Source organism: Kogia breviceps, chromosome 3 (assembly GCF_026419965.1).
Source record: "Kogia breviceps isolate mKogBre1 chromosome 3, mKogBre1 haplotype 1, whole genome shotgun sequence".
Classification (NCBI taxonomy): domain Eukaryota; kingdom Metazoa; phylum Chordata; class Mammalia; order Artiodactyla; family Physeteridae; genus Kogia; species Kogia breviceps.
The window spans coordinates 176,233,488-176,257,541 of NC_081312.1; the positions used below are offsets into that span (position 1 = coordinate 176,233,488).

Below are 24,054 nucleotides of genomic sequence, written 5' to 3' on the forward strand. Positions count from 1 at the left end.
GAAGGGAGGTGGGAGGAGGCGGAGCGGAGCATCGAAGCCGTGGGCGGGCCCTGCGGGCGTGGGCGGGCCCTGCGGGCGTGGGCGGGCCCTGCGGCGTGGGCCCTGCCGGGTCGCGTATAGCGTCATGGCGCGCTTCCTCTGCGCGCTTAGGAGCCTTCCCTTCCGAGAAGTGCCCGGGTGGGCGGTGCGGGGCCGAGCGGACCGGGGTGGCCTTGGCGCTAGTACCGGACCTGAGGACGCAGGTAGGACGGGGGCATAGGAGGCCCCGCCGCCACTTCCCGGCTTTCGGTTTCCCTTCACTTGCCAGGACTTGGGAGCCCGCCTGCTGGTTCTGGACCTGGCGCTTACTTTCTCGGGAAGCTCCTTCCGGACGCCCCTGCCCGCCCACCTCCTGCCTTCTGCGACAGCTGGTTGTAAATTGTTAGGGGCGGGGGTCACTGACCCCTATGAGGATTTGTAAAGGTATAGGTCCTCTCTCCAAACATGCACACACTTTTTTTTTTTTTTTTTTTTTTGCATAAAATGTTATGCTCTAGAGCCGGGCCTCAAGGTGTTGGGTCAGCAGCCCACCCCGCGCGCTCTTTGCTGCAGTGGCCTCTGCTCTGTTACATTGTCCCCCTTCTCCAGTTATGTCTGCTGCTTTTCGCGTCTGAGAAGCAGGCGGTTCAGACTTCGCATGCCTGTGGATCTGCTCCCTGACCTGCTCTATTTCTGTGTTTCCAGGACCCAGGGAAACGTGTGAACTAATAATCCATACCTTCTTTAACCTGGCCATCGTTAGTCAATGGTTGTGATAGAGACTAGGGAAAAGTGTGTGTATTTTCTACAAAATGCCTTTGGCCGCTCTATGGGACTGGGGCACGTTTACATTTCATCCTTTAGTACGGAGTCACTTGTGGAGACGTGCGTTAGCTGGTACTGTATTTCAGGCCTATTTTAGGGGAATCTAGTGCCTCGTGTCCATTGGCTTTCTGGGCAGATGCCTAGCCATCCAATCTCTATATCCATTTGTTATGTGTCCATTGAAGACATTTAAAGCTACGTGTCTATGCTGAAAATGTACCCAGTCACTTGAAATTCTTTTTATCCCTTTAAGTTTTCACAATGCTGTGTTAAATAAATAAAAGCCCTGGCAGTGTGCACTGGGAGCTGATCCGACAGAACTTGGGGCCATGACCTTCAGAACCTCTTGGTGTCCCTAGTCAGCCAATCTGATTATTTGTTCTGTGTCTACTGTGTGCCAAGCACTGGTTTTCCGAGAACCACAGGTGATGGAAACATCACAGCTGTGGGCTGGAGCTCTTCTCATTCCCGTTTATAGGGTGGTGGTTTCAGCAGAAATTTGTCCTTCATGTTTGTACTTGGTGCTGTTGGAAACAGCCTAATGAATCGCCCTGGAATCTGAGGTTCTTCAGCAATGTTAAAATTTGGCCAGACACCAATACAGGAACTGCTAACTTATCAGACACCCCTTTCTGGGAATTCCTTCTAAGGAAATAATTCTAAAGAAGAACAAAGTTATATGTGCAGAGATGTCTTTAACAGAACTACTCTTAAGAACTAGAAACTGGCTCTAACCCAAACATCCATCAGTTAAGGAATGCTTAAGTAAACCATGAAAGTTCAATTCAACAAACTAGTAGGCAACCACTGAGAATGATGGGCAGGTAATAGTTTTGTGGTTAAGGGAGTTTCAGAGTCGTCAGTGTCAATCACTGACCCTGTGTCTCTGGGCACGTCTTGAACTTGGTACGCTGAAGCCTGTTTTTTTTTTTTTTTTTTCTATAAAATAAGGCTAGTGATAATGGTAGGGTTGTTTTACAGAATAAATGAAAAATAAAAACCTAAAAATGTGGCGTGCGCCATTAAGACCCTCATAAGCCTCAGGGCCCGAGTGTACTCTCCTTGGTATGCATCCTGGACTTTATGGTATGAATGTAAAAAAGGGGATGGCCTTTGGCCATCTCGCTCCAGGGACCTGCTCAGATAATGAGAGTCCCTGGTTGTTCCCTAAAGCTAGGAAAAGCAACCCTGGAGGGGAAATTGGTGCCTTTGTGGAACAAGCAATAAACCCGCTGATGCAGATATGGTGCAGATATGGTGTCAACTAAGCCTAGATGAAAGACTAGTTCTATAGAACAATGACTATGCAAAGTCCCTGCTTTAGGGGTATATATATGGCTATGCTTTGTTAATAAATTTGCCTTGCAACCATCAGTTGCTGGTGCCCTTCGGATCGAATACCTTGGTGCTTTCACTTCCCTACCCCTCTCGATTGTTGCTGCACTTTGAGGACCCGCCACGGCTGGCGGCATAAAAATGTTTTATCACAATATTGGTGCTTAGTAGGCATATAATAAGCATTGGTTATAATTATATAAGAAATGGAAAGGTTAAAAGTGCAGCTGCATTTAACCCTGTGTTGTGGACTTGGGGCCTTGTTTATATATTGGCCTAGTTGTCCACGTTGTGGGGAGGACTAGTGAGACATAAACAAGTACAGAGGTTTGCTGACAGGGAAGCATTTTATAGGCTATACATTTTATCACTTATAGCCAATTATCACACAAGCATTGTACATGTGCTTTTAGCAGTAAACTTAAAGCCAGCAGTGACATACCTCATAAGTCATTATACTCTGTGATAACTAGGTAATTTTTTCCATCCTGAACATAGGGGTCAAAAATGTGGCTTGAAGCAAAACAGTAGCTTTCCACTAGAATTCTTTAAATTTCTTACCCAGTTCAGCAGTATGATCTGAAAGTTATCGTATGTTTTCCATATAATTGAACATATTAAATAATCCTAGTTACTTTACTATTTCTTCTGAGATGTCTAGGGGCCCTTTTGAATACTCGAAGTTAGCTTGAGAAAGAAACTTACTGTTATCAAAAGCACCTCAATATTCCTGAAAATTTTGTTCTCTTAACGGAGAAAGAAAACCTAATTCCAGTTTTGTACCAGATTACTATGAATAACAAAGTTCATTTACCTAATTATATCTAATCTAATCTAATCCTTTTTTTTTTTGGCTGCATTGGGTCTTCGTTGCTGCACGTGGGCTTTCTCTAGTTTCAGTGAGTGGGGGCTACTCTTTGCTGTGGTGCGCGACCTTCTCATTGCAGTGGCTTCTTTTGTTGCAGAGCAGGGGCCCTAGGCGCGGGCTTCAGTAGTTGTGGCACACAGTCTCTAGAGCGCACGCTCAGTAGTTCTGGTGCACAGGCTTAGTTGCTCCGCGGCATGTGGGATCTTCCCGGACCAGGGCTTGAACCGTGTCCCCTGCATTGGCAGATGGATTCTTAACCACTGCTCCACCAGGGAAGCCCACAATCTAATCTTAATCACTCCTTCAATGTACAAAATTCTTTTCTCAAAATTCCCTTTTTTCACAAACCTTTTATCACTTTTTGTATCCATATGATTTGTCCCTTTTTTTGGCCCATCCAAAAACAACCATCTGTAGGACAAATTATTCTCATTTTTCCTCAACAAATATATCTCCATTCTTTATACTTTCTCTCACTGACAACACATATCCTACTTGCTTTACACACTGAAATGCTTCCCTTATCATTTTTAGTAGTTTTAATTACATATTATAATTTTTAACCCTTAAAAGCCTTAACAAAACCAAGAAACAAGTAACTGAACTGTTATACCAGCATTTACTGATTGGCAAACTTAAGAACATATTCCATAACCTCTAAAAACTTACATTTTTCTCATAGCATAATTTCTCTTTAATGTGGTACAAGATGTGTGTTTAATAAACCCAAACATCTTTTGAAGTTTTACTATTTAACACAAGGCTGAAGTCTCAAAGTGGGCTGTGTTTATATTTCAAGGACATGATAAGAGTTAACTTCAAGCTTTCTCCTATGCATATTTTTGTTCTCTCAGGGTCAGAATTCTGAAAACAGTATTTTATCAAGCCAGCTTTCTCTCACTGCATATGCAAAAAGAACCGGTTTTGGAATTTCAAAAGAGTTTCATCTTATCCATTCTTTTCCGGAGTATAAAGAATACTGTTGTCATATATTGTGAAAAAAATTATCTTCCTTTTTCTTTAGTCGTAATCTCATAGCTAAAATTTTTCTAATGAATTGAACGTGACCTTCCCATTTTACAAAAGACAGCAAAGATACCAATCACACAAATGAAATACACACTCATACCAGAAGACAGAACTGTCACAATCCTCCAAGACAGTGACCCATGTGGAGTCCCAAACAAACACTTCCCCAACACAAAGGGTCCTCGACAGTAGACACACCTCAGAACCAATTGGCAAAATGCCCAAATGACACACTCAGTGCTCACAAACAGCCCTCAATGTCAGACACGTCAGAACCAATTGGCAAAATACGCAGATAGCACTAAGTGCTCAAAAGAGAAGTTTGGGGCTTCCCTGGTGGCGCAGTGGTTGAGAGCCCGCCTGCCTATGCAGGCGACACGGGTTCGTGCCCCGGTCCGGGAGGATCCCACATGCCACAGAGCGGTTGGGCCCGTGAGCCATGGCCGCTGAGCCTGCGCGTCCGGAGCCTGTGCTCCGCAACAGGAGAGGCCACAACAGTGAGAGGCCCGCGTACCGCAAAAAAAAAAAAAAGAGAGAGAAGTTTGCCCGGCTGCACACCCGTGGACTTACTCGGTCATGGAGCTCGTCAGCTTGTCCAGATGCATGTTTCCATTCCACCAAGGAAAAGCGTACGTTGACAGCCAGTGTCGAGCAGGGGATAAACAGGGAGCATCCCCCAAACACATGGTTTCGGCAGCTGCTAGGAGCGTCCCCCAAAACTCCGCTCCCGGGGCCAGCGAGCCTCGAGTAGCGGCCCCTCACGGCCATCTCGGCGCGTCGTCATGGCGGCTCAGCTCGGGAAAACCCCGGGAGCAGATATCGCGAGAGTACAGCAGCCCCAGGTTGGGAGCCAGAAACTGTAATCGAAAGTGGGGTCGGGCTGCTCGCCGCTCTAAAGCCAATAAAGAGGCCAGGTTGGTGGGAAGGAAAGTTTGCTTTATTTCAGAGGCCGGCAGCCTGGCGGGGGAGGGGGCAGAGTCCTGTACAAAGGCCGACTCCCCCCACTGACACTCAGTGTGCAAGAGCTTTTATAGATGCGGGGAGGGGGCTACAGGCAGAAACAGCACAGTCAGCTCTGACCGTCATCTTTTTTTTTTTTATTTTTCGGTACGCGGGCCTCTCACTGTTGTGGCCTCTCCCGTTGCAGAGCACAGGCTCCGGACGCGCAGGCTCAGCGGCCATGGCTCACAGGCCCAGCCGCTCCGCGGCATGTGGGATCTTCCCGGACCGGGGCACGAACCCGTGTCCCCTGCATCGGCAGGCGGACTCTCAACCACTGCGCCACCAGGGAAGCCCCTGACAGTCATCTTGACGGCGGTCATCGGAGATCTGATCAGCTCATCTTGATTGTTTTAAGTATAGTTAATCTTCAGTTACAGGGTCAATTATTCCCATTTCTTTAAGGCCAGCTCTCAGAATTGTGGCAGCTTATGTCAAGGTTACAGTCTGGTCATCATGTAGTTAACTTCTTCCACCTGGTGGAAGGGGTTTAAGTATCTGTAAGACAGCTCAAAGGATATGGCTCAGAATGTTATCTATAGCCCTTGAGGAGGAACTAAAGGTCCTTGACTTTGCTTAATGACTCACCTATTATAATTTGGTCTTGTTGGACTGTTTTCCTCTGTTTCTGCATTTTCTCACTTCTCTGATTAAACTTATTCTTTGGCTAAAGTTTTTCCACAGACAAAAGGACTTGGGGGGCAAGCACCATAGGGTCCTGCTCCATTTCACTAGGACACTGCATTCTTGTGGTTTCCTTCCCACCTCTCTGCTTCTCCCCATTTCTTCAAACTGTATATTGCGGAGAGCCTCAGAGTCCAGCCCTCAGGCCTCTCTGTTCTGTCTACACTCACTGACTTGGGGATCTTCCAGTCCCCAAGATAAATAACATCTAAAGGCTGAGGAGTCACAAAGTTATATTTTCATCTTAGGCCTCTCTTGAAACTCTAAATCCATATATCCAACTGCCTACTTGACATCTCCACTTGAATATCTGCTTGGCATTTTTAAAGTTAACAAAGTCAAAACTAAGTTCCCAAACCTACTCCTCCTGTAGTCTTCCCCCGTCTTTCAGAGCCCAGAAGCTGTGGAGCATGACCCTTGGCCCTTTACTTTCTCTTACCTCCACATCTGACCCATCTGTGTCCAGTGTCTCGCTACTTCTTAGTCACTCTCCTGCTGCCACCCTGATCCAGGTTTCCACCTCTCAGCCAGATTAAAGTAGCCTCTGTAATGGTTCCCCTGCTTCAGACTTTACCCTGCTTCAAATATTTTTTTAGTATATCTACCACTGCTCCTTTTAAAATATGTCAGATTCATGTCATGCCTCTGCTAACCTTCCAATGACTTCCAAACTCACTCAGAACATAAGCCAGTGTCCTTACAATAGCCTTCAAGGCCCTAAATGATCTGGCCCCCATCATCTGTCTGCTGTCACTTCTACTAACCTTCCCTGCTGACTCCACCTCCATTGCTCTGGCCTCCTTGCTGTTCATCAGACATGCCAGGCACACCCAGCCTGGCACTCCTCTTTCCTGCAGTGCTCTTCTCCTAGGTATTCACGTTGTGTGTTTGTTCATTTCCTTCAACTCTTTGCTGAAATGTCACCTTCTTTTTTTTTTTTTTTTTTTTTTTTTTTTTTTTTTTTTTTTTTTTGCGGTATGCGGGCCTCTCACTGCTGTGGCCTCCCCCATCGCGGGGCACAGGCTCCGAACGCGCAGGCCAAGCAGCCATGGCTCACGGGCCCAGCCGCTCCGCGGCACGTGGGATCCTCCCGGACCGGGGCACGAACCCGTGTCCCCTGCCTCGGCAGGCGGACCCCCAACCACTGCGCCACCAGTGGAAGCCCTGTCACCTTCTTAATAAGGCCTTCCCTCATTATTTTAAAGTGTGTGTGTGTGTGTGTATACGCACACATAAATACATACACACACATCCTCACGCTCTCTAATCTCCTTTGTGATTTTTGAAAAAAATCATCTAAAGTTTTACATTCTTAGTTACTTTACCTCAGCTCCATAAGGGTGGCGACTCTTGTCTGTTTTCTTTACGTCTGTATCCCCAGCATCTAGAATAGTGTCTGGCATATAGTAGGTGCTCTGTAAATATGACCAAATGAATGAAGAAATGAATATTTATCAAAGATTCATTTGATGAATATTTGTTCAGGGGTACACTGAACAAAGACACAGTTTTTTCAGCCTTTAAGCTTCTAGTTGAATGAGACATCTAGACAAATTAACCTGCGATTGTCGTGTCTATCATGGAAGCACTGAGGGCCGTGAGAACCCAGAGGAGGAGCTTGCAACCCAGACTTAGGGGGTCAGGGAACATTTCTTGGAGAAGATAATATGTCAACTGAGACCAGAGATTGGAGACTTCAGTTTCTGTCATGGCATGTAAGGATCTTAGAAGTCTTCAGTCCATCTTAACAACAAGTCAAAAGCTAAACAAACTGTGATGTCTTCTGGGGGAACTCAGAGGACCACAGTTGAGAGGGACTGGAGCATAGTAGAAGGGAGAAGTTGGAAGTGGTAAGCAGGGACAACCATGAAGAGCCTTGGAAGTCACATCAAGGAGTTTGGAATTTATCTTGAGGGTATTATGTCACATTGAACAGTTTTGGGCAGTGAGGAAAAAGAAGCGGTCGGAATAGGGGAGGGCATACAAATTAGAAAAAATCTGTAATAATCCGTGCTGGAGGTAATGGAGGCCTGATCCAAGGTAGTTGCAGAGGGGTGAGAATGAGCAGATCCTAGAGGTATTTAGGAAGTAGAACCAACAGTCTTGGTGCAAGGGCAAGGGAAGAGTCATGGGACTTCCCTGGTGGCGCAACAGTTAAGAATCCGCCTGCCAATGCGGGGGACACAGGTTCGAGCTCTGGTCCCGGAAGATCCCACATGCTGCAGAGCAACTAAGCTCGTGTGCCACAACTACTGAGCCTGCGCTCTAGGCCTGCAAACCACAGCTACTGAGCCCATGCACCACAACTACTGAAGCCTGCGCGCCTAGAGCCCGTGCCCCACAACAAGAGAAGCCACCGCAACGAGAAGCCCGTCAACACAACTAGAGAAAGCCCGCGCGCAGCAACGAAGACCCAACGCAGCCAAAAATAAATAAATAAAATTTTTTTTTAAAAGGGGGAAGAGTCATGGATGATGGCCTGGCTTTCTGGTTTGAAACATGGAATTGATGAGCTGGAGCACATGAGAGGAGGACCAGATTTGGGTTGGGGTGGAGGAGATACATGAAATTCTTTTGTTTGGGACGAGCCTAGTGGAGATATCCAGGTGCAGATTGTGTATGGATCCAGTACTCAGCAGAGAGAAATAGGATGGAGGAAAAAAACAGGTTGGGAGTCTCATCATGTAGATGGTACTTGAAGGATAAAATCTCCCATGGTGGGGGCGGGGGTGATAGAAGAAAGCCTCAGACAGACTCCTCTAAAGAACACCAGTATTCAAGGATGGCTTGAGGAAGGGGAGCTTAGAAAGGATGCTGAGAGGGAGGAACTGGAGAGACAGGAGGATTTGGTGTCATGGAAGCTGAGGGAGTAGACTATACCAGAAAGAGAGAATGTCTAGTGTCACTTCTATGGAGAAGAGATGGGATGAGGATAAAAGTGTTCCTGGGTGTCCCTAAGAAGTCCTGGTGAGCTCTCTGAGAGTAGACTCAGTGCAGCGTGTCCCACCCAGAGGCACATGATGTCAGCTGGCCCCACTGTCAGTGATGCTAACCTTGCTTCCTTGGTTGAGGTGGTGATTTCTAGACTTTTCCATTGTAAAGGTACGTTTTCTTACTTGTAAAATTAATAATTTGAGGGATCATATTTTGAAGATGTGTAGCTATTCCATTCTTCAACAGTCTTTTCACCCAAGGGTTTTAGAATCCCCTGATGATTCTTGCTTGAATCCATCTATTATGTTAGTGATTGCAAAAATGGTGATTTTAAAAATTTTATCATTTCTTCTCCCTTTATTACTTGGCATTCTGCATAATGACTCTGAAAGTCACTAAGCAGTAATAATTATCACATGAATACATTTTGCTTTGCTCCTCAGGAGCTGAGTTCCTGAAAAATTTGGGTGTAAGTGAGCAATATTTCCACAGGAATATTTCAGAGGTATATTTCCATTGGAAAAAAGAAATCCCCGTGGCCTTATAAAAAGTATTTAAGAAAGGACACCTTCTAATATATTTAACAGACAAAACCCCTTAAATACAATGTAGACAACCATAAGCAGTCAATAATATATAATACTGAAAATACCATACTGTGCAGTATTATGAACTCGTGATGAAGATATAAGTCTTCTCTTGCTGAGAGATTATTTAGGACTTTCTTTTTTGTAACCAAAAATGAAATTCAGCCACGATTTTCTGACACATTTGTTATGTGGGTGGTGACATCTCCGGTATTTAACATTTCATCTTCAGTTCTGTGGTCAAGTTACTAACCCTTTGGGCCTTATATTCTCCTTTGTAAGTTGAGGTGTAAGCAGATGATAAGGTCCTTTCATATTCTTAACGTTGGATGATTAAAATGTTTATTTATTATAATATACATTAGGCTTCCTACCTCTCTTTGGCTAAAGTTATTATGTTTACACTCACTGGAAAAAACGTTGTAAGATAGAAGCTGAAGGAAGCAGAAGAAAGGAAGCCAAAAGTGGAAAAACACCGTGAAGCATGATAATAGACTATGGTAGGTCTCGGTTTCCCTTTCAGGCGTATGTGCTATAGGAGTCTCTTATTTTTTCCACACAAAAAGAATTTTTAATAAAAGACCTCCCTTGACAAACAAAATCGGAAATATCTTTATAAACCAGCAAGGAAGAGGGGTTTAATAACCCACTGGCTCCACGATCTTTTCTCTCCAATCACTCAGCTACTCCCAGCTGTATCTTGACAGGAAACACTCCTTTGAACGTAGTAATAGAAGAAAGATGAATTTCTACCCTTAGTAACCCAAGGAGAATTTATTCTACCTTATTTCGTATTTCAGCTGCCTTTTATCTTCTGTGCCCCAGCAGGACTGGAAAACTGGCTCTCTACTTATTACTCATTTCTTATTAAACTAATGAGTCAATTACAGTATTTTGTACCTGAGCTTTCTGGTCTCTGTCAAGAAGGAAGGGGTGGAAGGGGGACGGGAAGGGATGGTGTGTTTTGCTGGGAGATGGTGCACTTTAGGAGAGAGGCTAGGAAAGAAAAGGTCATTGTGCCTTACTGGTTTTGTTCCAAGCAAAATATATTTTAATAATATAGAAAATATAAAAGCCCTTAACTTGATCAAAGACATCATTTGAAAGTCAGTCGCACCCATCTTATAATTTGCAGCTTGTCGACCATTGCTATTAAAGTAAATAAATTCTTATACAGTAGTTATTTTGAGATCCAGAACAATGCAATGAAATACAAAAATCAATTAAAAATATAAATATTTGTAGTAAAGGCATGACTCTAATTCTTTGGGGAAATAACTAAATTCTCTTAGACAAATCCAAGGAAGTCAACCTCAGCACTCTGGGCCTTGCTGTTTTAATTTTTTTCAATTCCTATTTAACAACACAGGGTCCCTTACAAAGCAGAAGCCCATTCTCTCCAAGAGTGAGTTGCAGAAGAAGCTGACTCCAGAGCAGTTCCATGTCACAAGAGAAAAAGGGACGGAACCGGTAAGCTACACCGACCGACAGTTTCTCAGTAGATGTGTTGGGGGCAGGGCAGGACAGGTTGGAGTCTATCTCGCTACGAAACCTAACTCATCATCTGCCCTGCGAATCGGGTGCCTTTCATTGCTCTCCTTCTTCGGCCATGAATATGCATCCACTTGAGCAAACCAGAATCCTTCCTCTGGACACACTGCCCTCCGTCGCCTCGCCCACGCATCCTGCCTCCTAAATGACCTTCCCATCCCTCGGCTTCTCTCCGCTGCTCTCACCTGCAGGCTGGTCCAGGCTCCCACCAGCCCTGGCTTGCGTGCATTTGCCTCCGGCTGCTCTCCTCACAGCTGCCCTTGCCCCTCGCCTTGCCGTTCTCCGTGTGGCTGCCAAAGAGATCTTTTGAAAACAGATCCGACCACATCACCCCCTGCTCGAAATTCTTCAGTGGCTTCCCACTGCTTTAAAAGTAAAGAGAAAAGTTGAAAAGTGGCTAATAAGGCCCTAAAGGCTCTGGCCCTTACCTCCAACCCCTGTCCTCAGATCTGGCCACTTTTCCCCCTGGCCACGGCACTCCGGCCACGCTGTCCTCTTTCAGCTCTCAGACCCTGGGCTTCCCCTCCGTTCAGGCCCTTTCACCCCGTGTCCTCCCCCACCACCAACACCCCGACCCATTCAAACCTTGCTTTCAGCTCTCAGCCCCACTCTCACTGCCACAGAGAAGCCTTTCCTAAGCCCCGATGGGTTTGCTTTTACCAGTACTTTCTCTTCTTAGCGCTTGCCATCCTTGGTATACCCCAGCACGTAACATGGTGCCTGCAGATAACAGGCGCTCAAAAAATAAACCCTGGTGACTGTCGTATGACTGCAGGCCACGAGGGGGACACATTATTGAAGCGGCCTTCAATAATCCCAGCTTTCTTTCATTTCCTGAGAGAACAGCCCTCAGTGGTTCCTCATTATAGTAGGCACCATGTTTACTGTGCTGCATTTCCCAACAAGTAGTCTGTCTTAGTCCCAGATATGACCACTGGAATATAGTTATTGAACCAGGTTATTAGATGTTTTCCTTGGTGAAGCAGACCCCACAGAGTGGACCACAGTGCAGCGGTTTCAAAAGCTGTAGAATATTTATATCTTTGAATTTAGCAGTCCCTGCAAAATTCAGGTATGTGCCACGACCGTATAACTGTGGCCTCACCCTCAACTTCGCCACCGATGCTAAAGCCGTTAGACAGGCCAGCAGATCCCAGTAGATTCTGGTGAAATGCTGGTATTTTTTTAAAACTTCCTGTGGGTGGGATTTTAATAAAGGTTTCACTGGGAAAGAGACTGCATTAGCCATAGTGCAGATAGCACAGGGGAGCCACACGTGTTTCCCTGTGCAGTTGAGTGCATTCCCATAGCATTGTAAGCCGGCCCTATTCTGAGGGACAGAGCCACGCAGGGTGTGGAGCTGGAGACGGCAGCCTGGAGATGAGCTGCCAGATGTGTAGGAGAATAAATATGTGGGATTTTCAAACAAATGGTATAATATACTCTGTGCATTTGGCCGTTTGACAAAATGAGCATCATCCCATTATTTTAAGTAATGTTATAAATCCCTTTCAGTTGATCCATTTCCACGGTTAACTTTTTAGAACGTTGCAGAACTATAAGCCTTAGTTAGCTCCATGAGGGTAAGGAAAGAGAAGTAAAACACTTCAGCTTTCTATTTGGTGACTCAAAATTAAAATTCAGTTGCACATGCTTTTTATCGGACAGCAGTAATCTGCTAGCACTCTGCTAGGTATGACGAAGGGGTTTACAGCCTGGTCAAGCGATAACTGAAAGTCAAATATCAGTAGAAGGTAGGTTTTACGCAGGTCATTCTTTGCCTTCCAGATCCGCTATCCACATGCCTCACTCAGCTCTGAGTTCTGGGAAGACTAACCAGCTCCCTTGCCCTCTGACTCCTGATTGGGTTTGGCCCCTGGGAGATGCCAGCAAGATCAGAGGGCCCAGTGGAGAAACAGGCATCCAGGGTCCCCCTAGGACTGTGTTCCTCCCATGCAGGTTGCAGCTTCTGCAGGCAGCCCTCCCCTCCAGCTGCAGCCTCACGGGTCCTGCCCGCTCTGTGTCCCACAGGCCAGTAGCGTGTTCTCAGTCACTGGCCTGGGGGTGCTTCCCCTTCCCTGTTGGTCTCCATCGGCCCTGTCCCCACCTTTGTAAATAGTTCCGTGTGAAATTATCTGCAAATCATTCCTCTTGAGTGAGTCATCTGTTTCCAACAGGTATGTATTCATAGTATGGAAAAGATAAAAGAAGAGAGAACTCGCATTGGTGCAGACAGGCTGTGTTAGTATAGGCTGCCGTAGCAGGATGCCACAGACTGGGCTGCTTAAACAACAGACATTCATTTCTCAGGCTTCTGGAGGCTGAGAAATCCCAGGTGAAGGTGCCAGCCAATTCAGCTCCTGATAAGGGCTCTCTTTCTGGTTTGCAGATGGCCACCTTCTTGCCATGTCCTCACTTGGTGGAGAAAGAGATCATCTCTCTCGTGTCTCTTCTTATAAGGGCACTAATCCCATTCTTGAGGGCTCCACCCTCATGTCCTCATCACCTCCCAAAGGCCCCACCCCCTAACACCATCACATTGGGGGCCAGGGCTTAAACTTGAATTTGGTGGGGGCAGTACACAAATACTCAGTCCTTAGGACAGACTTTGAAAACCCAGGGGAAGGCATATCTTGAAAGTCATTATGTCTCTGACTCTGACAGTCATGCATTTCAGTTCTCTCTTCTAAATAATTCTTGAATCTATTCTAGTCTTTTTATTTCCACTGCTCCTGCCACAGTTAAATCTAGGAGTGAACTGGTGGCTGTTTGACTGTCCTTTGCCTCCAGTGTCTTCCTGCCCCAACTCCAATCCATTCTTCATGTGCACGTCAAGTGCTCCTTCTGTTGATAAAAACCGGCTCTGATCGTGTGCACACCCACTTGAAAAGTTTCCGACGGCTTTCCATTTTCAGTGGGATGGCATGAAAACTTTAGCGTGGTCTGATCAAAGCCGCTATGATCTGGCCCTCCCCACCTCTGCAGCAACCTCTTCTCCCTTCTCCACCTTGCCCTGTTCTGTCCCGTGGGCCCAGCCCAGGCTGCTTGTCTGTCTGAAATACTCTTCCATTTCTTCATCTGATTAACTCTTACTCATCCTTCAGAACTCAGTTTAGTGTCCTGGCATTTCCTGTAATAAACACCAATCAGCCATGCAGTGAAAAATGATGATAGAAGATTAAAGAAAAAGAAAACCCTGGTCTCAGACATCTCAGACATTACCTGGTCCAGAAAGCCTTGGTGAAAACTCCCCTAGTAGTAAAGGGCCTGGTGCTATCCTCACTCCCTACTAACCTCTCCATCAGAGCTCCTGTCATGTGGTGTGACAGCTGCCAGCTCACGTGTCTCTTCCCAGCCTGGTAGCAGATTCCACGTGCAGGAACTGTGGGTTGGTTTGGTTTCATTTTGTTTTTCCATCTCTGCAGCCTTAGTACCCCAGTCCAGCATTGGATACACACTAGGTTTTCAAGTAAATACTGGAATGAACAAGCGAGAAGCCCTAAATAAGTGATAGGACTTGTATAAAACTGGGGAGGAAGGGTGAGAGGGCAGACAGAGGAAATCAGGAGAGGAGGCGGAGGAGAGATGTCATTTCATAAAATACGTCGGCTAAGTATTCTTTTATGTTTGATTTTTTTTTTTTTAACTTTCTGTGCTACCAGTTCCCTGTCACTTCCTCTGCCCAAGTGTCCCTGCAATGACAGAATTATATTTTGAATATTATCAGGCTGCCCAGAGCACATGAGTAGGCTTTTCTAGATCACCTTCAGGTCTGGGTAGCCCTTTGCATTTGGCCTGTGTGTCTCATCAGCCCAGGTGTGGGGGATGATGCCCATTCGTGCCAGCGTTGGGTAGGGGCCTTCGAGGGCACAGGCCAGAAAAAGACCAGCTCACCACTGTTCGGATGTCTGCAGCCAAGTTCAGGGTTTTTAAAGCGGGAAAACATCCAAGTGTGCTGAGATGGTGGGCTCAGTAGGTTAATTTGAAATTATGCAGCTTCCTGAAAATGTGCTTGTTATTCCTACCACAAGGAATGTGAATGTTTGACCTGTGGACTTGTCGAGGTGGGACGTCTAGAGAAGACCAAGGGGGCTGCTTGTTTCCTGAGTCAGCTCTGGGACTCAGTGACCCACCCTGTGCCTCAGCTTCTCTCCATAAAATGGGACGGCGCCTGCCACTAGCCACTGCCTGTAGATTTTCACACTAGGCTTGTGCAAGAGTTTCTTTTTGACATTCCTTTGACAGACGAGATGACGGAAGGAACTGGGCAAAAATAGTCTTTTTTTTTTTTTTTTTTCAAACAATGAGATCAGTTTACAAAATAACATTTAAAAAAATTAGTCTTGGCTCACTCATTGCTTCAAGTCTCCTTGTGTTCCTCTCGGAACCTGCAAACTCCTTAAGCCACAATTAACGTGGTAATTTCATCTAAGTAGCAACTTAGGCCCTGCGAGAATCTAGCTCATTATTTAGCATTTATTAAGTATGTAGTGTCCTAAACACCACGTGAAGCATATTAAAGGCACAACACTAATCTCACTGAGCTTTGCTTTTTATGTATCTATAGCCTGTCTTTAATTGGAGATGTCAAAGTGTTTTAGACAGTGGGCTAGATTCCTGTTGTATTAACTCTTTTGAAATGGCGACCGAGATCTTACACAATCCGGAGGCGCGGTTCTCTTGCTTTTTCACAGGCTTTGATGTTGGGTGAAAGGTGCTATATAAATACAAAGCTTTATTAATGTCATAATTTGAATATTTGGCACAATAAAGGCTGGTCGTAAACAAGCCTGTAGGCTTCTTCACTGGGCCCATTGTAATTTTCTCTCCAGTGATATTTGCACTTTGTCAAATTAGTACAAAAATTCCTTTATTGGGAGACTTAATCTTGTATTTGGATCTGCTGTACTGTGTCCTGCCGGAGTTAAGAGAAACCTGAACGTGATGTATCTCATTTACTTTCAGCCTTTCAGTGGGATCTACCTGAATAACAAGGAATCAGGAATGTATCACTGTGTGTGCTGTGACAGCCCGCTCTTCAGGTGAGATAAAGATCAAAAGGTACCAAAGGAGAGTAAGCCTCTAAATTCATACAGCTCTGTCTCCTGGGGCCTTGGATAAATACCCATGATGGTTTTTTTTTTTTTTTTTTTTTTTTTTTTTTTTTTTTTTTTGCGGTATGCGGGCCTCTCACTGTTATGGCCTCTCCCATTGCAGAGCACAGGCTCCGGACGCGCAGGCCTAGCGGCCATGGCTCACGGGCTTAGTTGCTCCGCGGCATGTGGGATCTTCCCGGACCAGGGCACGAACCCGTGTCTCCTGCATCGGCAGGCGGATTCTCAACCACTGCGCCACCAGGGAAGCCCACCCATGATGTTTTTAATTGCCCTTCTCATTTGGCCTGGTTGCTATAAGGAGGGCTGTTCATTTAAGATTCTTGCCTATCTTGATTATTTCTAGTGTTTAGAGCATTAACTTCTTAGCCTATATTTTTTCTTTCTGTATCCCCAAGAAACAGCTAAAAAACAAAACAAACTTGGTGGGCACCTTAAGATAAAGCTATTAGAGTTTTTTTTTCCTGGGAAAGTATTTAAATAAATCTAAACCATAATGGTATTTGCTTGGCCATGTGATTAAAACTGTATCTCTCCCAGGGAGAAATGGGTTTATAATTTAATTTAGGAAATGTAGAATTTTATGAGGATAGATTCCCCACAGTGCTTGACCGTAGTGAATACCATGCCCTCTTCTATGTAGCTAAAAGTAAATTTAATTGTCCCTTGATTTCAAAGCCTCTTTTAAGTCAATCAGGATCTGAAATCTCTCAACAAAGCCTTTTTTGTTTAGACATGCAGGAAACAGTCTAAAAAAAGTAGATTCGATGAAGAAGAAAGGAAAATATCTTTGAAGTCCTGTTTTTCAGAACTTCAAAGATGTTTTCCTTTCTTTTGCATCAACCCTAAACTGGTTTAGAATAAAATATAAATCAAGCCAGCTCTGTGAATCTTCCATTAGGCAGTGCTGCATTATGTGCCTTGGGCTTTGAGCAGACCGGGCTTTCCTAGGCTGCTAATGTGGGCTGAATTTGGAAAGCCAGACCCCGCCTGCAAGGATGAGGAACGATTAGGATTTATTTCCTTCATGCTCACGGAAGGGCAGGCCTTTGTCCAGATTCATTCACTCTGTCGGTGGCTGGTGAGGAGATAGCAGAGATGGCAGTCGGGAATTCCCTGGCAGTCCAGTGCTTAGGACTCCCTGCTGTCAACTGCCAAGAGCCCAGGTTCAATCCCTGGTCGGGGAGCTAAGATCCCACAAGCCTTGCGGCACGGCCAAAAAATAAATAAATAAATAATAAAATAAATCTTTAAAAAAAAAAAAAAAAAAGATGGCAGTCAGGCTGAGATGGCCTGGGGGAAGCTAGGAACAGTAAAATGGATGCATATTTCTGAAGCATTAGTTATTCTTTGACCTTTGGTTCTATTAAAAGGGAGAAGTGGGACCTTGAGATGGCCACTCTGCTTTTCGCCGAAGAACCGTGTTGTAAAAGTATAAAGCACGGCCTTGTGACTGTGCAGTAAACAGCCAGATGTTCTGTTTCCATCTTTCGACCGTGAAGGCAAAAGATGTGAGGTCATCTTTGCAAGAGCATGTTCCTTCCTCCATTTGAGTCTTTGTTTTTTAACTTCATTGGCGTTCCCGTTTCTGTACCTGTAAAGATGACACACTCTTCCTACCCAATGCCCAGCCAGGTTCTGTCAGAAAATCACAGAATGTTGGGGGCATGTAGGGACCAGAGAGACCAGAGCAAAAAACTCTGTCTAGTAGAACTTTCTATGATGATGGAAATGTTCTATATCTGTTCCATCCGGTGGCCACCAATCACACATGGCTGTTGAGCACTTGAAATGTGGCTGATGCGGCTGAAAAACTGAATTTTTAATTTTATTTCATTTTAAATAATTTTAAATAATTTAAACTTGAAAGGCCACATGTGACCAGTAGCTACTGTATTAGCACAGTGCTCGTCCAAATTAAGGAAGCTAAGTGACCATACCCAAAGCAGCCAAGACTAATGAGAATACCAGCCAGTTTCCCCAAAAGCCCTTTCATCAAGTGGCTAGTTTAATGACCTACCAACCTGTTTGTTTCTTTTTAATCATTTAGTTTTAGTTGCAGTTTCCATTTTCATTTCTTAAGGACTTCTGAGTTCCATTTTTTTTTCCTCCCACTGCTGCTGCTGCAGCAGCTGAGACTGAGAAAAATAAGAATATATTCATAAGAATCTTTTATGTTCCAGAATGTACTCTTCCTAAAGATGTATTTATTTATAGGAGAGACAGTGTAGTGCAGTGGTTAAGTCTGTAGATGTACATCCTGGCTTCATTGCTGTGTGACCTCTGGCAAGTTTCTTAACCTCTCTGTGCCTCAGTTCCCCACCTGTAACATGAGCATACTAGTAGTACTGAATTCATAGAGTTGTTGGGAGGATTAACCGAGTTATGAGTTAATACATGTGAAAGCACCAGAGCAATGCCTCACACCTGCCAAGCACTGGATACATGTTAGCCATGAGACATTCTTAGAGACAGATCCTTCTTAGGGCCATATACATGAATGTGTCTTTGATAATGAGGAACTCTTGAGAATTTCTTCTAATTAATGAGAATCTATAAATGAAGACTATATTCCTGACGGTGCTTCCCATTCAGGAGGGTGGATAGCTGTGGGGATTCTTGTTGGGCCTCTCATTTTCCCTCTCTCTCTGTCCCCAGTCTCCAGCCTCAGTAATAGAGAGCAGGAGTAGAAAAGAAATAAACATTCCTTCAAATGCTTGTACAGAGTCAAAACCAGGTGAAAAGTCAACCAAAACTAAACAGTTAAGGAATCAAGTGGATGACGGATCACTGTCTCTTGGCTGCTGGGCTCCTTGCCGCCTGCACACTTCCCTTCAGGCCAAACCAGTATGGTGCACATTCTGGGGGAGACAGAGACATTTAATCCAGGGTTTCCAAGTCAAGAGCGCTCTCGCGATTTTATCACTCCGCTGGGGACTCCAGGCTGTTGCTTCCTTAACCTTGGAATTTTGTGACTTTGCCCCTCCCCTGCTTCCTCTATTCCCCTCCCTTCTCCTCCCCCCCCCCCCCACTGATTCTGGAAGTGTTTATTAAAATCTACTGTGAGATCACATGTTTCATGGTCATAAATCGTAGAATAGAAGGAAACTGAGAGCCTGATGTTAGTTCCCTTTTTACAGAATATCCTGACATCCTATGTGTTAATAGGAACTAAGTAACATTGTTAACCTTTTGTGTGCTCCCATTCCTTCAAAGGAATGGAAGTTCTTCTACCGTCAGGAGGGTTGTCAGTTATCACCAAGTGCCTCTGCTGCTGTTTTGGGGGCTGTGGAGTTTCCAGAAACTAAGATAAAAACAAAGCAAATAAACATATAACAAAACTAAACAAAAGGGCTTCCCTGGTGGCGCAGTGGTTGAGAGTCCGCCTGCCGATGCAGGGGACACGGGTTCGTGCCCCGGTCCGGGAAGATCCCACATGCCGCAGAGAGGCTGGGCCCGTGAGCCATGGCCGCTGAGCCTGTGCGTCCGGAGCCTGCGCTCCGCAATGGGAGAGGCCACAACAGTGAGAGGCCCGCGTACCACAAAAAAAAAAAAAAAAAAAAAAAAAAAAAAACTAAACAAAAGAAGCACCTCTAAGAGTACATGACTAAAGATGGTCCAGAATGGTTTTCGTTTCTCAAGGGAGGGCCTTACAATCTGCTAATCATTTAAATACGTATATTGGAATTTCTAATTCACCTTAATATTTAAGTTTTCACTCTTAAATGATATATGATGGGCCTCTCATATTACCTGGTAAAATCTCCAGGTTCTGTGAATTGCATCAATAAAACTTTTATTGTTTCCCATAAAATGTTTTAAATGACTTTTTATTAGTCTTAGATTCATTCATTAAAAGAATTATTATATTCAGGGCTTCCCTGGTGGCGCAGTGGTTGAGAGTCCGCCTGCCAATGTAGGGGACACGGGTTCGTGCCCCGGTCCGGGAAGATTCCCACATGCCGCGGAGCGGCTGGGTCCGTGAGCCGTGGCTGCTGAGCCTGCACGTCCGGAGCCTGTGCCCCGCAACGGGGGAGGCCACAACAGTGAGAGGCCCGCGTACCGCAAAAAAAAAAAAAATTATTATATTCATGATTCTCCATCAAAATTCCTTTAATGATCACTAGTTTATATATAATGTTCAGTGTGGAAAAGCTATGATTAAAATATACTTAAAATGTTTTTCCCTGGACCAAAGTAGCTCGCATGAATATTTTAGAACCCTTGGAAAACAAAAAGGGTTGCAGAGAACCCAATCTGAATGTGCAGACACTTCTAATTGGACCCACAGCTGCTCAAATTTCATGGATACCTGTTACTACTACTAATAATGATATTTCAAAAATAATAGCTACTGACTTAAGTACCACGTGTCTGACACTACGCTAAAAACAGTAAACGTAGAAAGCATCTCAGTTAACCCTCTCAGTAACCCCATAAAATAACAATACCATTACGATTCCGAAGATCAGGACACACAGGCTTTACAAGATTAAATAACTTGCCAAGGTTGCATAGACATAACAGACAGAGCCTGGCTTCACACCCGAGACTCTCGGAAGTCAACCTCAGAGCTATACCTGAGTTCCTGGGATCTTTTCAGGGCTCTTCGAGGTGCTCCCTTTTGCAACTGCGTACCTGAGAGACCACATCCTCTTCCTACACTTCAGTCAAAACAGCATTGCAGCAGACTGAATGCACGAGCACATATAAAGAGTCAATTGTCATTTTTTTTAAGCTAGACGTTAAAGAGATTTACAAAGTTATAAAACAGTGCAACTCTTCACCCTAAATATTTGTTTCAGTTTCAAAAATAGAATTATTGTTGTAAAAATAGGTTATTTATGTTAGCATGTAATGAATTTATTATTTTTAAAAATAATTTAATGCATATATATTTTTTAATTTCTCACTTATAATTTCTAATTTGTTAAGTATTGATAGACAAAACTCATGTAAACAAAAGTTCTCAGCGATCCCCAGTAATTTTGTAGTACAGAGGGGTCCCAAGACCAGAACGTTTGAGTCTCTTTCTTGCACTAGACTCTTCTGCTGGGGTTCGTGCTCTAAACTGAGCTTCCTTCTGTGCTCATAGTCTAGGGATTTGATTATTTGCCACTTTTCCCCCCTCTCTACTCAGTTTTTGGTGATTTGGGGTTTTTTTGAAGAATTTACAATTCATTTCTTGTCTCTCCTCCTCAGATAGAGAGAGCCATTTCCCTGCCATTTAAAATTTGTTTTCCTAGTGTGATTTAAGGGAGTCATCTTTCAAAGCACTTAGAGAGTGAGTCTCTGAGGAGTAGATTTGCTTGTCGCCCTCCTCCTCCTTTGCGGGCTCCTCTGCCACCCCCCCCACCCCCCAGCATCGTTCGTCCCTGTGGCGCTTCCCCGGGAAGGTCACTGCACTGCCGTGATGACTGTGGGTCCCCAGGCTTATCTGTCACCACTTGCTCCACAGCACAGCTCCTTAAACCCTCGCAGCCTCTCTATAACGTAGATATGATTATCCGCATGTTACAGATGAGAAAACTGAGGCTTGGAGAGAATAAGCAGCCTGTCCAATTTCACACAGCTAAGAAGTGACAGAGGCAGCTGCTGAACCCCTGAAGGCAGTCAGGCTTTGAATTTAAGATAACCCGAAGTTCCGGTGGCTGAAGACGGCTCTTTCATCACTTCTCACGCTTCTCTGATACGCGAAACTCACAATGCCCTCCTTCGACCAGTATTACGTCATTTTGATTTCCCCCTTTCCTACGTTTAGAACACAGGGATTTGATCTGTTTCCTAACGTGCAGCAGTTCACAAAGCTCCTCATGTTTTTAGTCCTTGAGAGGGATGCCTTCGACATCAAAGGAACAAGAAATCTTTGACCTGATGAGACAGCGTCTTTAATTTTTTTTTAAAAAATTTTTTTTTTTTTTTTTTTTTTTTTTTGCGGTACGCGGGCCTCTCACTGCTGTGGCCTCTCCCGCTGCGGAGCACAGGCTCCGGACGCGCAGGCTCAGCGGCCATGGCTCACGGGCCCAGCCGCTCCGCGGCACGTGGGATCCTCCCGGACCGGGGCACGAACCCGTGTCTCCTGCATCGGCAGGCGGACTCTCAACCACTGCGCCACCAGGGAAGCCCAAGACAGCGTCTTTAATAGTGGAGGTGCAGTGGGCAGATTCCTGTGGAACCAGTGGTTCACGGAACTGGCCTTGGAATCTGGCAGAGCAGAAGGGAATCGAATCGTGCTTGGGAGAAAAAACGATTCGGGGCATAAAATGCTCTTTGTATGGTAATAGCAGCCTTCACAGCTGTAGTGTTATGATGCCTAACACAGCTCTGAGAAAAAGTACTGCTCGGGCACCGGATGGCCTTCGTTTTCTGAGGCTCACGGGACGTCTGGCTCTGATGAGAGTAACGCAGGGATCCTGCGACGTGTGGACACCTCGTTGGGACCAGCTCGCACAGAGGTCATCTGCAAGCAGGTGGGTGTCTTTGTTTTCTCTGATTCGTTTTCCCCAGCGCCGCCCCAAATGCCTCCGAGAGCTCGCTGGCCCTTGCATATCTGGTGTTATGGCCGGCGGCCCTCCTGTCTCGGAAGCCCCTTGGGTTTCTCCCGTGCTGCTGGTCCCTGTCTCCCATCACTCCGGGCGCCGCAGACCCGAGAAGGAGCCTTTCCTGGTTCAAGCCTTGCAGAGATGGCAGCAGAGCAAGGATCTGAAAGAGAGAGCTGGCCCTTTACATTCTGTTGCACACGGACAGTCAGCAGGAAAGCCAAGCATAGCTGGTGTCGCTACGCCCCCTTCTCACTCTGCAGCGTGTCAGCAACCGGCGGAGCAGCGCTGCAGGTGACATCAGCGCCTTATTCCTCCTGTGAGCTTGGTAGGAGAGAGTGGCTTAAATCCAGACAGCACATTCACTTTGATATCCTTGGGTGCTCAGGTGTTCTGGTTGTGTAAGCAGATAAATAGCTTAGTCTTGTCTTCAATAAGAAACAATAATAATACACTGGCTACAAGATTACCAAGTACTCACCCAGGAACTATGTTAGTGCTTTAAATGTGTCGTATCGATGAATCATCACAACATCTCTATTACGTAGGTATAATTATCATCCCCATTTTACAGATGAGTAAATCGAGGCCTAAGTTAAATCACTTGCTCACATTCTCACTGATAAAGGAGAGAGCTATTTACCACTACTGTGCTCTGCATCCTTTCATTTCTTAATCAAATTCTGGTACAATAGACTTTTTCCCCACACCAGTGTCAAAAACTCGAGGGGGGCGGCCACGTGGGATTCATGTGTCTGGTTTTACATAAAGAGCCTTGTCCCAGTTGAGGAATGACAGAGGCTTCTCTCCTTGCAGTGCGAAGCTCACCTTGGCCATGTGTTTCCTGATGGACCTGGGCCTAATGGTCAGAGGTTTTGCATCAACAGCGTGGCACTCAAGTTCAAACCAAGCAAACACTGACTACCTCCAGGAGTCCCCCTCCCTCGCCACTCCCTCACTTCCAAACTCAATTTTCATAATTTATGTGAATAGCTAGCTTTATTACCTACTAAACCAGGCTAAGTTTGCTGCTATCACCAAGCAAGTCACACCTTCTCTAACTTACTACCTGGAGTCAGCTCAACCCTGGCTCTGGCTTTGATTGGAATTTCACAAAATGACAGAGGGGCAACCATTTCCATTAAATCGACTTCTGTGGGCTTTGCTTGGACCAGAGGGCATGACTCTTTGGGGACATTTGGAGGCTGATGGACAAACCAAAGAATTCCTACAAAACCACCCTGAACGTTCCATTGCAGTTAAGTTCTTCTTGGACATATATAGGTGAGAGATCAAGTGAAAAGAGGAAAGAAAATACGGGGTTAGACTAATTCGCAGTCCCAGCATGGAAAGAAGCAATGAGGAGGAGGGTTGTGGATGAGCCGTGCTTTGGGGGATCCACGGGATGCATGATATTTTTTTCAAAACTTTAGACCGTCTTGAACATACCAGTTCCAACTTCTCTACGGGCAACTTAAGTTTCAATGGGAGTTTGCTAGATTTCAGTGATAATGAATACAAGTGGTTACAAGTTAAAGATTAATTTAGTTCAAATAAAATATTTACTAAAA

The 24,054-nt window shown here is 45.2% G+C and overlaps 1 protein-coding gene across 2 annotated transcripts; it reads left to right on the plus strand.

Annotated features, from left to right (window-relative positions):
• The first annotated feature begins 66 nt into the window (after positions 1-66).
• Positions 67-24,054, plus strand: MSRB2 (methionine sulfoxide reductase B2). 2 transcript variants are annotated; one of them, XM_059057871.2, is made up of 5 exons: positions 67-242; positions 10,649-10,749; positions 15,796-15,872; positions 22,267-22,414; positions 23,300-24,054. In XM_059057871.2, exons 1-5 carry the CDS (start codon positions 125-127, stop codon positions 23,402-23,404), a joined length of 549 nt encoding a protein of 182 aa, XP_058913854.1. In that variant the 5' UTR covers positions 67-124; the 3' UTR covers positions 23,405-24,054. The 2 variants fall into 2 exon arrangements, with proteins under 2 accessions (XP_058913854.1, XP_066886491.1); XM_067030390.1 differs by having other exon boundaries at positions 90-242; positions 22,267-22,777.

Coding starts and splice junctions, on each gene's coding strand:
- MSRB2 (XM_067030390.1), top strand. CDS start 125: ATGGCGCGCTTCCTCTGCGCGCTTAGGAGCCTTCCCTTCCGAGAAGTG. Junction 243..10,648: donor TACCGGACCTGAGGACGCAG/GTAGGACGGGGG, acceptor TTAACAACACAG/GGTCCCTTACAAAGCAGAAG. Junction 15,873..22,266: donor TGTGACAGCCCGCTCTTCAG/GTGAGATAAAGA, acceptor TGCCTAACACAG/CTCTGAGAAAAAGTACTGCT.